Source organism: Tachyglossus aculeatus, chromosome 1 (genome assembly GCF_015852505.1).
Source record: "Tachyglossus aculeatus isolate mTacAcu1 chromosome 1, mTacAcu1.pri, whole genome shotgun sequence".
Lineage (NCBI taxonomy): Eukaryota > Metazoa > Chordata > Mammalia > Monotremata > Tachyglossidae > Tachyglossus > Tachyglossus aculeatus.
The window spans coordinates 135,501,336-135,515,317 of record NC_052066.1 but is presented as its reverse complement, the minus strand read 5'-3'; the positions used below and the strand labels follow the sequence as shown (position 1 = coordinate 135,515,317).

At 44.8% G+C, this 13,982-nt stretch overlaps 1 protein-coding gene across 1 annotated transcript in view; it reads left to right on the top strand.

Annotated features, from left to right (window-relative positions):
- Positions 1–13,982, top strand: part of LRRC1 (leucine rich repeat containing 1) — a 169,653-nt gene that overhangs the window by 61,936 nt on the left and 93,735 nt on the right. The window contains exon 2 of the mRNA XM_038750569.1: positions 2,122–2,239. Coding sequence (XP_038606497.1) covers positions 2,122–2,239 — 118 coding nt within the window. The remainder of the gene's footprint in view (positions 1–2,121; positions 2,240–13,982) is intronic.

Sequence of the window (13,982 nt, the reverse complement as noted above, 5' to 3'; positions counted from 1 at the left end):
CGTCATAGACTTAGGCCTGCTAGGGACAGCCCCTCCACTTTCTTGAGCAGTTTCATCATCCATAACCTGCCTTATTTAATTTGAAAAGGCAAAACAGGATTACTAACTGGAGGAATGTAGCCATTATAATCAGCAGTGAAGCAATACCTGTTGCAACACAGCTTGCCTGAATGGACATTTGTGAAGAACGCACAGCAGTAGGCAAGCCCATTGATGGATGAATGGCAAACTGAGGTGAGCCGGAATGGAAAGTTCTAAGTAGACTGGGCAGAGGACATGCTTTCATGGCATAAAGAGATGTTCCAACATTTTTTAATTGTCTTCAGCTCATGCCTACTTGATGCTTTCACACATCATGTTGGGTTTTGCCCAATTAAGCTCCTCCCCACATTGGGCCTTGGGGATATTCAGTTTTGCAGGGTGGCCCCCACGTGTCACATACCATTCTCTAGACTGTAAACTCGTGGGTAGGAAATATATCTATTTTATTGTTGTATTTTACTCTCCCAAGTGTTTAGTACAGTGCTCTGCACACTGTAAGTACTCAGTAAATACAACTGAATGAATGAATGAATGAATCAATTATGGCTATGCTGTGCGGGCTGCGCTCTTCCTCCCTCTTCACTGTGAACCTGTAGCCAAAGCCTCTTCACTGCCACCCCCAACCCTCTTCTCCCCTTCCTTGTGTCTCTCTGGAACTTCAGGCATGAGCCCAGATGGGGGTGACCCTCAGGGCTGGGCAGCAGGACACTTCCAGCTTGCCTGCCAGATCTACATGCTGCTTTCCCTGGCTTATACAGATATTCTCCATCTCCCCCAACTCCCCCCGACTGCAGGTGGAGAGGAACGCTTCTGCTGTTTGGTTAGAGGCTCCTGAGGGGAGCAGGAACTGCTCAGAGGGGGAAGGGGAAGGCTTGGGTTTCGACTTGATTCTCACCAGCGGGAATCCGGACCCAGCTCTGAACATCTCTCGCTGGCAAACTCTCACTGCAGCAGAGACACTGACCCAACCCTGGCTATGAGGACCGGGCAGAAGGAAAGGCACGGCCCGGGAGCGCCTCGCTGGCAAAAGCCAAGACTGTTGTTCCTACCCCTTCTCATTCCTCACACATCCGGGACCTCCCTGCTGTCCCCGGGACCTGGGGTGGAGAAGGAAGGCAGAGTGGCATATCTTAGCTATACCTGATCTAATGGCTTTGGAGGGCAGTCAGGCTCTCTTTGCAGGCCACCTGCCCCTGGCCTCCCAATGGGGCAGGTCCCTTAGAGGACACATCCCCTCAGAGCCCACTGCATCACCTGCTCGGGCTTAGACAGACCACAGGCTGCTGGCTGTGGACTGCCAGATCCCAAGGACTGTATGTGATTGGTGGGTGTCCAGGGGCTGGGGAGAGAGCCAGGCGAGCACCCGGGTATCGAAGCTGAGCCTTGAGTGTGCCCCTCGTATGGCCTCCCTTCCCCACCTTTCCATCTGCTCCCCCGCCCTTCCCTCTGCTCCCCTCCTCCAGCTTCATCAGTGGTTCTGAAATTGAAGATGGCTCCCGTGCATGTGTCCCATCAGCAGGAGGAATGGGTCAGTCAGCAGAGGCTGCAGATCAACTCCATCGCCATCCCCCCCTCCTCTGATGTTGTGTATGTGCAGAGGTCATCTTGATGAGTTTGAGTTCAGGCGCCATTTTAGTATTGTCCCAAGCACCAGCCACGTTGGTAGGTTCAGGAGGCTCGCAGCTGCCATCTGAGGTGGCACACATTTTGTCAGTGGCTCGGGGCTCTTTGGGTCCGTCCTTGTTGCACCATCTTACTCCTGGGTCTGCAGCTTTAGCCCCTGAAGCCTTCGAGTTAATCTGGCCCAGTTTATAGGGTTCCATCTGCAAAGCATAGTCCAGAATTTAGCATTTGTGGTGGTGTGGGCTTCTGGATACCCTTTGGGCGTTTTTCATTCACCTCCTTGCAATGCAGTAGGGCTCTGAATGCAAAGAACTAACCAGCGTTCTTTGTCAGCCGTGAAAATTTGGTGAAAATTCATTGCAAGCATCTGTCTGCCTCTTTAAAATGACAGTGCAATCAAGAAGGCAGTGGTATAAATGTAGCTTAACACTTATGGAGGACTGTTTTGTCTTTCAGCCATTTTTCCAACTAGTAAAATTACGGAAACTTGGACTTAGCGATAATGAAATTCAGCGACTTCCTCCTGAAATAGCAAACTTCATGCAGTTGGTGGAGCTCGACATATCCAGAAATGGTGAGCCCTGAATTAGATTCATTTTGATGTCTAAATGCTTGCTCTGTTGCGTGCCATTAAATGTTATTTTAATGAACATTATTCGAAAACACTTTGTGTTCAAACAGCATGTCTTAAACCTGTCTTACTAAAGTGTACCGTGCTTTAACGAATAGATTTCCTGGCTGTTAGAATTCTAAAGAGGATACTCTTTTCTATTGGGTGGAATAAAAAGAAAAAAGGTAACTTCCCTTTCTTCCTGAACACAAAAATCAGCTCTGTAGGAAAGTGCAGATATGACCAGTGAGCCCTCCTTCATAGAGGCACATGATAAATAGTAGTAAGTGAACAAATCAGCATCACCTCCACCTCAACCAGGCAACCATTGCTTTTATCTGTTTCCTCCCTCCAACTCCCACCTCCATTTAATTTGTCATTCTCAAATAGATTTGTCATCCTCAACCCCAAATTAAATCATGTCAATGAAAGTGATCGCACGAAGTAGCCAGCACATATTCTTCCACACATTTAATGCCAACTCCGCTATTTGGCCGAGATCAAAGGAATAAAGATGATCATCTTAGAGTTTTCACCTGCCTTTCTCAGAGTCATAGTGATACTCATAGGATGGTGGGCATCTCTTGTCCAAAGAAATAGTTCGTGTTGTGTTGCCCCTTCTTAAAACATTTCAGCTCTACCTTCCATTCATGGCTCATTCATTCATTCAGCTGTATTTATTGAGCACTTACTATGTGCAGAGCACTGTACTAAGCGCTTGGAAAGTACAATTCAGAAGTACAATTCAGCAGCAGAGACTATCCCTGCCCAACAATGGGCTCACAGTCTAGAAGGGGGGAGACCAACATCAAAACAAGTAAATAGGCATCAATATCATCAATGTAAATAAATAGAATTATAACTGTATACACAACATTAATAAAATAAATAAAATAATATTTTAAGTGCTGTAGAGCAGAGGAAGTGAGTCGGGGTGATGGGGAGGGGAGGAGGAACAGAGGAAAAGGGAGGTTTAGGCTCCAAGCTCCCTAGTGTGGAGGGAGAGTGATGGAGGAAGGTGGCTGATATAGGGTTTGCTAGGGTTGGGGAAGAGGAGATCACATTATTCCTCCAGCAGGAGCTGGTGCTTGTTTAACTGTTGATCTTTTATCTTTAATTGTTGATTTAACTTTCTCCTCTGTCCCCTAAAGCACCTTGTGGGTTTAGCACTGTCTGCTTGTAATTCACATTTCCAGACAATCTGTTTGTAATTCACGTTTCTAATGTGTATTCTCAGGAGCCTAGTACCACATGGTACGTGTTTATGCGCTCAATAAATTGTTTTGATGGTGAAAACACTTTCCTGTGGCCGGGGATAATTGGCCTGGATTCCGGCCCAAGAAGAGCTCTGCTCTGTCTGTGGGAAACCGCACAGGTCTTTTCTAAGGAAGCTGCTTACAGGAACTCACATACTCATGAATGCCAGGAAACCTGAGAGGCAGCACTGCTTGTTGAATAGAGCACAGGACTGACTGGGAGTCAGGAGACCTGAGTTAGTCTCAGCTCTGCCGCTGACCTATTGTGTGACCTGGAGCAAGTCACTTAATCTCTCTGGGCCTCACTTTCCTCATCTCTAAAATATGGATAAGGTAGACTGTGGGACAGAGATTGCATCATTACAGTCTATCTTACCCGTGTTTAGCACATACTAGGTGCTTAATAAATGCCATAAAAATAATTATAATAATTATTCACAGTACATTCAACCCCCAAAGTACTTCCTAAACCTGGTAATCCTGAAGTGGAGTGGCCTTATTTTTCTCACAGACTCAAAGAATTCTGGTTTTTTGTTTCCAATAATAATGATAATTATTGTATTTAAGCGCTTACTATGTGTCAGGCACTGTTACTAAGCACTGGGGTGGATATAAGCAAATTGCATTCAACAGAGCCCCTGTCCTGCATGAGACTCACAGTTTTAATCCCCATTTTTCAGCTGATATATCTGAGGCACAGGGAAGTGACTTGCCCAAGGCCACACAGCAGGAGTTGATCAGATAACTGATCTTGCTGGCAGATGCTTAGTTGAAAGAGGCATTGACGGTTCACTCTGGAAAATCTCCTAATTACATGGTGCTTTAAGGGTGTCCTGGTACCCAAACCATGGTGACAGGAGAATCCAGGTAGACCTGGCTTCTGGTTTGAGCAGGGTAGTTCAGTTCTTCCTCTTTCCGCTCCCTAACCCATTTCCCCCAACTCTGCCCCACTTCCCTAATATCCCAGTAGACTCCAGTGTCTGTGTTTTGTTTGAAAAGTTGGGAAGAGGGAGGGTGGACTGATAATTTATCCAATATTTTGCCCCTATTGGAGCCTGGAGCCCATAGAGAAACAGTGAGGTCTAAAAGAAGCAGCTTAGCCTAGAGGATAGACCATGGGTCTGGGAGTCAGAAGAACCTAAATTCTAATCCCAGCTGTGCCATTTGTCTATAGTGTGACCTTGGGCAAGCTACTTAACTCTCTGAGCATCAGTTATTTCATCTGTAAAATTGAGATTAACACTGAGCCCCATGTGAGACAGGGACTGTATCCAGTCTGATTCGCTTTCCTCTACCCCAGTGCTTAGTACAGTGCCTGGCACATAGTAAGTGCTTAACTTTTTTCTTTTTTAATTATGGTATTTAACTCTTCTGTCACCTCATCTATAAAATGGGTGTTAAGACTGTAAGCTGTATGTGGGACAGGGACTGTGTCCAACCTGATTAATTTGTGTCTCCCCCAGGGCTTAGTTCAGTGCCTGCCACTTAGTAAGCGCTTAACAAATACCATGAAAAACAAACAAAAAGAAACATGGAGGGAAGCTGGATCCTGTATTCCCCTTTAGCCTACTAGGAGTTTATGCTGACACAGTAGTTTATGCTGCTGCCTGAGGTATCTGAGTGATGCTTGGGCTTGAGAACCAAAGTCTTCTCAGTGGGAATACATTCAACAGGGACTAATAGCAGTCGTTACTGAGCCGGGCATTCCAGTATTGATTGTGAAAAGTCAAATTCCCATTCCTGGTGAATCAGAAAGCCACTTTGGGGCTCAACCAGCCCTGCAGGTAGAATCCAACCATTCTCTCTCACAAGTCACGGGATGAAATCAAGGAGATAGAAATCCTTCTTTATTTCTAGCCCAGAGTGGATTGTGCTGTAGACCCGGGTTCTTGGAATTGCTGAAACAACCTAAATGTATGAAGAAAGAGCCACTAACATTCACAGGCAGGTGGGTGTGGCCATATAATTTATATGAGTATTTTGGGGGGGAAAAGGAATAAGAAACTCAACAAATGCCACAAACAAAACCCACACGCACACACAAAAAATCCAGCTTTCTATGCCATGACGAAGTGGCAGTCATTTGATTTAAAAGGAATTAGTACTTTGGCTCAATGATAAGCTTTCTATCTCAGATGAATAACCAAACAGGAATTGATGAAGTTAAGCCAGTGTTTAATTTTGAAATTGTGTGGAGCTTGATGTGGGAGCTGACATTAGAGGTCTGTTAGATGCTGAAACAGAGCTTGGGGGTGGAGTAATGTGTTACCTTCTGATGGGTGTGATGATTTAAAAACAACAACAACAAAAATCCTTGACATATTTTCCAAATCAATTTTCTTCCTCCTCCTCCTCCACCTCATCATCATCAACAGCCGCAATTGAGCACGTATAAACAATAGTCTTTGAGTGTTTACTTTGTGCAGAGTATTGTGCTAAGCAGTTAGGGAAGTACAATAAAGTTGTTAGACAAGATCCCTTCACAGCACTCTTCTAAAGCTTGGGAGGATACAACAATCACATGACATTTATGGAGTACATACTGTGTGAAGGGCACTGTACTGGGTGCTTACCACAGCAGAAGTAAGGCATTGTTTCTGCCCTTGAGGTGAAAGATATTACGGTCTACTTGGGAATGACAGTCAGATATAAATTGCTAAGTGTACAGTAGGTAATAAAGGCACCTTTCCTTGTCATATCCCATTAGCCACCCGTGGTACTTGCTTGGACTATTGCATCAGTCTCCTTACTGATCCTTTGCAGTCTCTCCTATGATGAGTTGCTCTGATGATCTTCGTAAAACCCCATTCAGAACACCTTTCCCTTCTTTGAAACCACCAATGGCCTGCTGTTTCATTTGCTCCCCAGTTTGCACTCTTCCCCTTCCCTTCCTAGCTAACCACCTAACTCATTATCATCATCATCGACTGTATTTATTGAGCCACTGCTGTGGGTGCTGCACTGTACCATTTGTTTTCCTACAAAGCAGTAGTTGGGCTCTTGAATTTAGTACCTCACTCTGGAAAAAATTGCATTAAGGTACGCAAACCTTGACAGATGTCACGTGTTTGCACACAGCCGTTTCTTCTTACACGGCATCTACTTGAGTTGATTTGTAGATCTCTCTCTCTCTCTCTCTCTCTCTCTCTCTCTCTCTCTCTCTCTCTCTCTCTCTCTCCCTCCCTCCCTCCCTCTCCCTCCCTCCCTCCCTCCCTCCAGACAGATGTAGATTAGGAAAAGAACGTTCTCTAATTCATCAATAACATTCTACCCAAACTGCATAGCGAAAATATGTGCCAGAGCAGAACTGGCTCTGCTAGGCCTGTTGGAACATGGACTAGGTTAAAGGTTTGTCATCAGTTATTCCTCGCTTGACTATCCTACCCCTCATTTTGGGAGGAGGGATGAACGTAAACTGGGGAGAGTCGGAAAGAATGAAAGCTGAAGAGGCTGCTGATGGGGTGCGGGAATGAGTGAGTGGTTTATATGAGGAGCAGTGGGGACATTTTGGGAGATTTTTCAAGAAGGGAGGGATGTGTTCTGAGGAGTGTTTTACATCTGCAAAAGTTGGGTGCAGCAGAGGCTCAATCAGAAAAGCAAATTGTGACTGGAATGGCACAAGACTCCTTTTATTCATCTAGGAGTGAGTACTTTTAAGGTGAAGGAAGTTAATAGAAGGATGCTAAAGGTTGCTAAGCATTATTTTCTCCAGTCTGGATCCGTGAGATGAAACAATCCCATGTCAGAAAGTGGTTGCACCATTATGGTGTGATGAAACCCTATAGGAGGAAGTGGGGAGGGAAAAGTGGTCCCTCTGTAAAAGAGCCCATTCTTTCCACATTATCCATCAGTGGTAGTTATTGAGCACTTTCTGTGTGCACAACACCATTCCAAGTGCTTGGGAAATTACAATACAGGAGAATAAGCAGACACATTCCCTGTCCATAATGATCTTACAGTCTGGAGAGACAGGCATATAGGGAGCCACTTGGACTGGCCATGAACCAGAAGGCCTAAGGGACATTGAAAATTCAGGGAGCTGAACAGCAACAGGAAGAGGAATGAAGCTAATCAATTAATCAGTAGAATTTAATGCAAGGAGCCCTGTACTAAGCACTTGGGAGAACACACCAGAGATAGTACCATGGACCCCGCCCTCTAGGAGATTACAGATGTAGTGAAAGAAGCAGGTGAGGCAGCCATGGTCACTGCCCCTCTGTCATTACTGACCTCACTTGGTTCCATAGACAAGCTCTCAAAGGCTTATGCCAGGAAACTCTAGTGGGACTCGGACTTTTATTTGGCTTTGGGCTTAGCATGCCTGGGGGTGGAGGTCAGGGGTTGGGAGGGGTAGGGAGGGAGAAAGAGAGAGAGAGAGAGAGAAACTGAGACTCACTCACCAGTGTGCCTCTGTCCTTTACAAGCATTAGGTTGAAAACTTGGTTCTATTTCTCAGGAAGCCCCTCCTACTCATGGTCTAGTGGAAAGAGCACACATGGGAAGTCAGGAAACCTGGACTGTAATCCCAGCTCTGCTCCTTGCCCTCTGTGTGATCTAGGGCAAATCATTTAGCTTTTTTAAAAAATGGTATTTAAGGGCTTAATATGTGCCAGCCACTGTACTAAGTTTCAGGATAAATAGAGCTAATCAGATTGGACACAGTCCATGTCCCTCTGGGCTTCAAAGTCTTATTCCCCATTTTACAGATGAGGCAACTGAGGCAGGCACAGAGAAGGTAAGTGACTTGCCCAAGGTCACACAACAGAGGTGGCAGAGCTGGGATTAGAGCCCAGATCCTTCTGACTCCCAGGCTCGTGCTCTATCTGCTAAACCCCTGCTTCTCTAACCTTCAATTTCCTCATCTGGAAAATAGGGATTAAATGCCTGTTGCCCCTCCCCTTTACATTGTGAGACCAATGTGGCATGGAGATTGCATTTGATCTGATTGTATCTTCCTAAGTGTTCAGCATAGTGCTGTGTACATAGTAAGTCCTTAACAATACCAAATTATTAGTGCTCATGAAGAATTATAGAAAATCTAATCACTTTAAATTCTGAGATTATCTCTGACTCAGAGGAAGGGAGAAGAGTTTTACAAGTTGGTCCAATTATAGGGGCGTATTTGTACCATGTAAAGTATTTAATGGTCCCGATAATTTTTATTTTTTCCTAGCTTTTCTTCTTTTCCCCTATGACAGCTTGTTGTTCCCCAGCTAGAAGGTTTCCTGGAATCACCACAGTGTTCGCTGTTTGGACGTCAGTATAGGATTGCTCACCACCTCCATTACTCTATTGTGTGTCCGTCTGAGGCCGACTGCTTTCTGGGAATCGGAAAAATCTGGACCCCTTTACACAACTCGCAGCCGTGTTATTCTTACCGTACAGTTTTGGTTGGCAACACTTGAAGATTACAGTACAAAAGGCTTTTCTTAATTCTTCTTGGTTAATCATTCTTGCTTTCAAGTTAGCAAACCCTTTGTCAGTTCTGTGTCCTTGGTCTCGCCCTCTGACCAATCAGAACTTTTGTCCCTGTAGTTTGGACCTTCCTGAGGAGCTCCTTCTCGTGCTGTCCTGCAGGAACTGGCCAGCTAGCCAAAGGAGGGGATGTCACAGGAGCAGAATTTCTTGCTCCCTGCCCTTTTTTGTTTTGTTTTGTTTTGTTTATCGTTTTTTTAAAGCAGAGGAAAAAGGTCCGTGTGGGCTGGTGGTTGTTGTCAATTGGTTGGGCAATCTCTGTGGTTATCAGAGGTTTGTCACTGGCTGCCCAAAAGCTATGCGGGACGAGCGGCATTGCTTCACTCAGTTTTGGAAATAATCTGTTCTGTCATATGAATGCAGCTGGAGCCAAGTGATAATGAGCCTCCGGGCAGCCGAGGGCATCCTTCTCATGGATCTAATTAAAAGTGTTGTGACCTGCATTTCTCCAGCTGGCTGGTGATGTCAACGTGGCCCCAAACAGGAAGTGGCTTTCACCAGACCAGAGGGGAAGAATCCTGCAGGGATTGTGAAGGGTTTGACATCAGAGTAAAATTGGCAGGGGCTGTTAATATTGATTAATATTCATCAGTAATGATTATTGATCACATTAAAAACAGTACCTAGGAGGGGGAACCAGATCTCAAACCTAGGAACCTCTCCATTTTAGGGGAGGTGACAGCCTCTACTATGGTAGAGCTGCCATTACCATATTTTTCCTCTAGCTTTCACCATCAGAAAAATCTATAAACATCAGTAGAAAGAGAAAGCAACACTTGTATATGTCCTAGTTTTGGTAGTTATTAAGCATTTGCACCTGTACCAAATCAGTGTTCTAAAGTCCTGGGATCCATCAGGATCCATCCTACTTCTCCATTAAGAAGTAGGGAGAGCAGGTACCTTAAGCTCTCTGTGCCTCAATTTTCTCATCTGCAAAATAGGGATAAGTGCTTGCCCAGTGTCACACAGCAGGCCAGAGGTAGAGCTGGCAGAACTAGGATGAGAACTTTTCCACCAAGCCATAGTGCACAATTGAGTAATCAGTCAATCAATCAATTGTATTTATTGAGCGCTTACTGTGTGCAGAGCACTGTACTAAGCGCTTAGGAAGTGCAAGTTACTACTTGGGTATCTTGCTGCCCTCTGTTCTCCTCACCCATTCGCCTGGTGGACCTGTGCTGTCAATCAATGGTATTTATTGATATTGTTTCCATTATATTTTGTATTTTTATTGATATTTATTGATTTACCATTGGCTTTAAAGCACTTAATTAGCTTGCCACTCCTACCTTCCCTCACTGATCTACAACAACCCAGCCCTCACACTTGGCTCCTCTAGCACAGTCTGTGCCCCAGTTTCATCAATTGCACCACCGACCCCTTTCCCACATCTTCCCTCTGGCCTGGAACTCTTTCCCTGTTCACATATGCCAGACCACCATTCTCCCCACCTTTAAAACCCAAGGTCACACATCCTCCAAGGGGCCTCCCCTGATTAAACCGTCTTTTCCCCAACTCCCTTGTCCATATACTTGAATCTGTGCCCTTTGAGTATTTGGTAATCACCTCATCCTCAGCCCCACAGCACTTATGTATATCTATAAATTATTTATTTATGTTAATATCTGTCTAACCCTTTAAAATTCGTTATAATAATAATATTCTTAATATTTTTAAGCACTTAAAAGTGCTAGGCCTTGTACTAAGCACTGGGGTGGATATATGCCAATCAGGTTGGACACAGTCGCTGTCCCATATGGGGTTCACAATCTTAATCCCCATTTTACAGCTGAGGTAGTTGAGGCACAGAGAAGTTAAGTGACTTCCCCTAGGTCACCCAAAAGACAAGCTGCAGAGTCAGGATTAGAACCCAGGTCCTTTTGGCTCCCTGACATGTGCTCTATCCATTAGGCTATGCTGCTTTTGGGCTCATTGTTGTACTCTCACAAGCACTTCTCTCTGTAAAGTAAGCACTCAGTAATACCATTAAGTGATTGGTTGATTGAGTCTACTGTTTACAGAGCACTGTGGTAAGCACTGGGGAGAGTAAATCAGAGTGAAAGACAAGATCACTACCCTCCAGGAGCTTTTGGTTGTCTAAAGTACTAAGCATAGTATCTGTATAAGGGCACGCACACATTCTCAGGGCATTCAGGATTTTGTTTCTGTCCTTGCTCTACACTTGGTGGAGGAATCTAGTTGGCAACTACCTGCCATCCCTGGTAGGTAGCCTGGGCTACAGCCTGTCTGTGCCTTGGGCCATGTGCCCTGATTGCGAGAAGCCTGACTTCAGTGGAAGCCTTCCTCTTCTGGGTCAAAAATAGTCACTGGAAAATATGAACTTTAGCTGTTTCAGTGTTTTGGTATGGACTCATGGAAATAGAGCAGGACTGGGAGTCAGACTTAGGTTCTAATCCCAGCTCCGCCACTTACCTGCTGTGTGACCTTGGGCAAGTTGCTGAAGTTCTCTGTACCTCAGTTTCCTCACCTGTTACAGGGGATTAAAATAGCTGCTCTCCTTCCTCTTTAGACTTTGAGCCCCATATGGCTAAGAGACTGTGTCCAAACTGATTATATTGCATTTACCCCAACACTTGGCACGTAGTAGCACTTAACAAACACCATTGGTATGATTATTATTGTTGTTGAGATAAAATCTTCATTCCCCTTAACTGTGACATTCAGAAAATATCTTGTCCTTAAAAATGGATAAAAACTATAAAAATTCTGGTCTGTGGTCTTTAATAAAGAAGCTACATAATCTTCCATATTAGTATTAGTGAATTATATTTTCATTATAGACAGAAAATGATCAATAGAAGGGATTGGAGTGCTGTTTGACCCAGAGACATAATTTTTTAAATGTAGAGATGCAAAGGTGTAATATCAACATAATGGAATGCTTGCCTAGTAAAATCATGTCAAGTAGTAACAATATATTCCCATTTTTAAATCTAATATGGTGGTGTATTTCAGTTAAAGTAGTTGAGCAGGAGCTGAAGTTTAGTCATGGCTCATGGCAAGTAGAAAGTCATTCGTCATTAGCTTTAGGCATACAACTTTATCTTGGCATTATCCTCAACTCATCTCTCTCAACTCACATATTCAGTCTGTCCCCATATCCTGTCAATGTTACCTTCACAGCGTCATTAAAATCCTCCCTTCCCTCTCCGTCCAAACTGCTTTTCTGTTGGATGGAACTTTCATCCTGGCCGGTCTAGTACATCAGCCTCCTTACTGACCTCCCTGCCTCCTGAATCTCCCCACTCCAGTCCATACTTCCCTCTGCTGCCTGGATCATTTTTCCCAAAAAGAGTTAAGTCCGTGTTTCTCCACTCTTCAAGAACCTTCAGTGGCTGCCTGTGGCTGCCCATCCATCTCCACATCAAACGGAAACTCCTTATCATTGGCTTCAAAGCTTGCTCCCACATCTTACCTGACTGATTTCCTAACAACCCAGCACACTCACTTTGCTGCTCTAATGCCAACCTACTCACTCTACCTCATTTCCAACCCCTTGCCCATGACCTACCTCTGGCCTGAAACTCCCTCCATCTTCATATCCCACAGCTCATCACTCTCCCCACCTTCAGAGCTTCATTAAAATCCCATGTCATCATCATCATCATCATCATCAATCGTATTTATTGAGCACTTACTATGTGCAGAGCACTGTACTAAGCTCTTGGGAAGTACAAATTGGCAACATATAGAGACAGTCCCTACCCAACAGTGGGCTCACAGTCTAAAAGGGGGAGACAGAGAACAAAACCAAACATACTAACAAAATAAAATAAATAGGATAGATATGTACAAGTAACATAAATAAATAAATAAATAAATAGAGTAATAAATATGTACAAATATATATACATATATACAGGTGCTGTGGGGAAGGGAAGGAGGTAAGATGGGGGGGATGGAGAGGGGGACGAGGGGGAGAGGAAGGAAGGGGCTCAGTTTGGGAAGGCCTCCTGGAGGAGGTGAGCTCTCAGCAGGGCCTCGAAGGGAGGAAGAGAGCTAGCTTGGCGGATGGGCAGATGGAGGGCATTCCAGGCCCGGGGGATGACATGGGCCAGGGGTCGATGGCGGGACAGGCGAGAACGAGGTACGGTGAGGAGATTAGCGGCGGAGGAGCGGAGGGTGCGGGGTGGGCTGTAGAAGGAGAGAAGGGAGGTGAGGTAGGAGGGGGCGAGGTGATGGAGAGCCTTGAAGCCCAGGGTGAGGAGTTTCTGCCATGTCCTTTAAGAGGCCTTCTCTGACTAAGCCCTCATGTCTCCTACTCCCCTTCCCTTCTATGTCACCCTTGCACTTGGAATTGCAACCTTTAAACATTTGTTATCTACCCCACAACACTTATGTACATATCTATAATTTATTTTAATGTCTCTCTCCCCCTTTAGGCTATAAGCTTGTTTTGCAGGGAACATATGCACCAACACTGTTATCTCCCAAGCACTTAGTACAGTGCTGTGCACACAGTAAGCACTCATTAAATACAATTGATTGATTGTGTTTATCTCCGATATTTTGAGCAGTACAATTTCCTAGGCATTTTACCTTGAATAAGAATTGTAGTAATACCTGATGAGTTGGAGGTTAGTTTCTCAAGTCACTGGGCAGGTCTATTAACCAAGAGGTAATTGGCATTCAAAACCGCAATGTTAATGACTACTGGCTCATTAGGGACAAAATGGCAGAGGAAAGGGAAACTGGACTGTAACGTGAAAAATCTGTCTGTTCACTCAAAGGTGAGATTTATTGAGGAGAGGTAGCTGATGGTAATTTTCTAGAAGGATGGAGGCAAAGGAGAAGATGGAAAAGAGGTTGGAGCAAAGAGGTGGAGTAAGCAAGCAGTGATCTTAATTGAGTGCATAGTGTGTGCAGAACGTTATATGAAGATCTTGGGAGAGTACAGTGTAATGGGGCAAGAGGGTTCTTGTGCTGGACTACTTGATTGAACTGTCCTTTTGAGG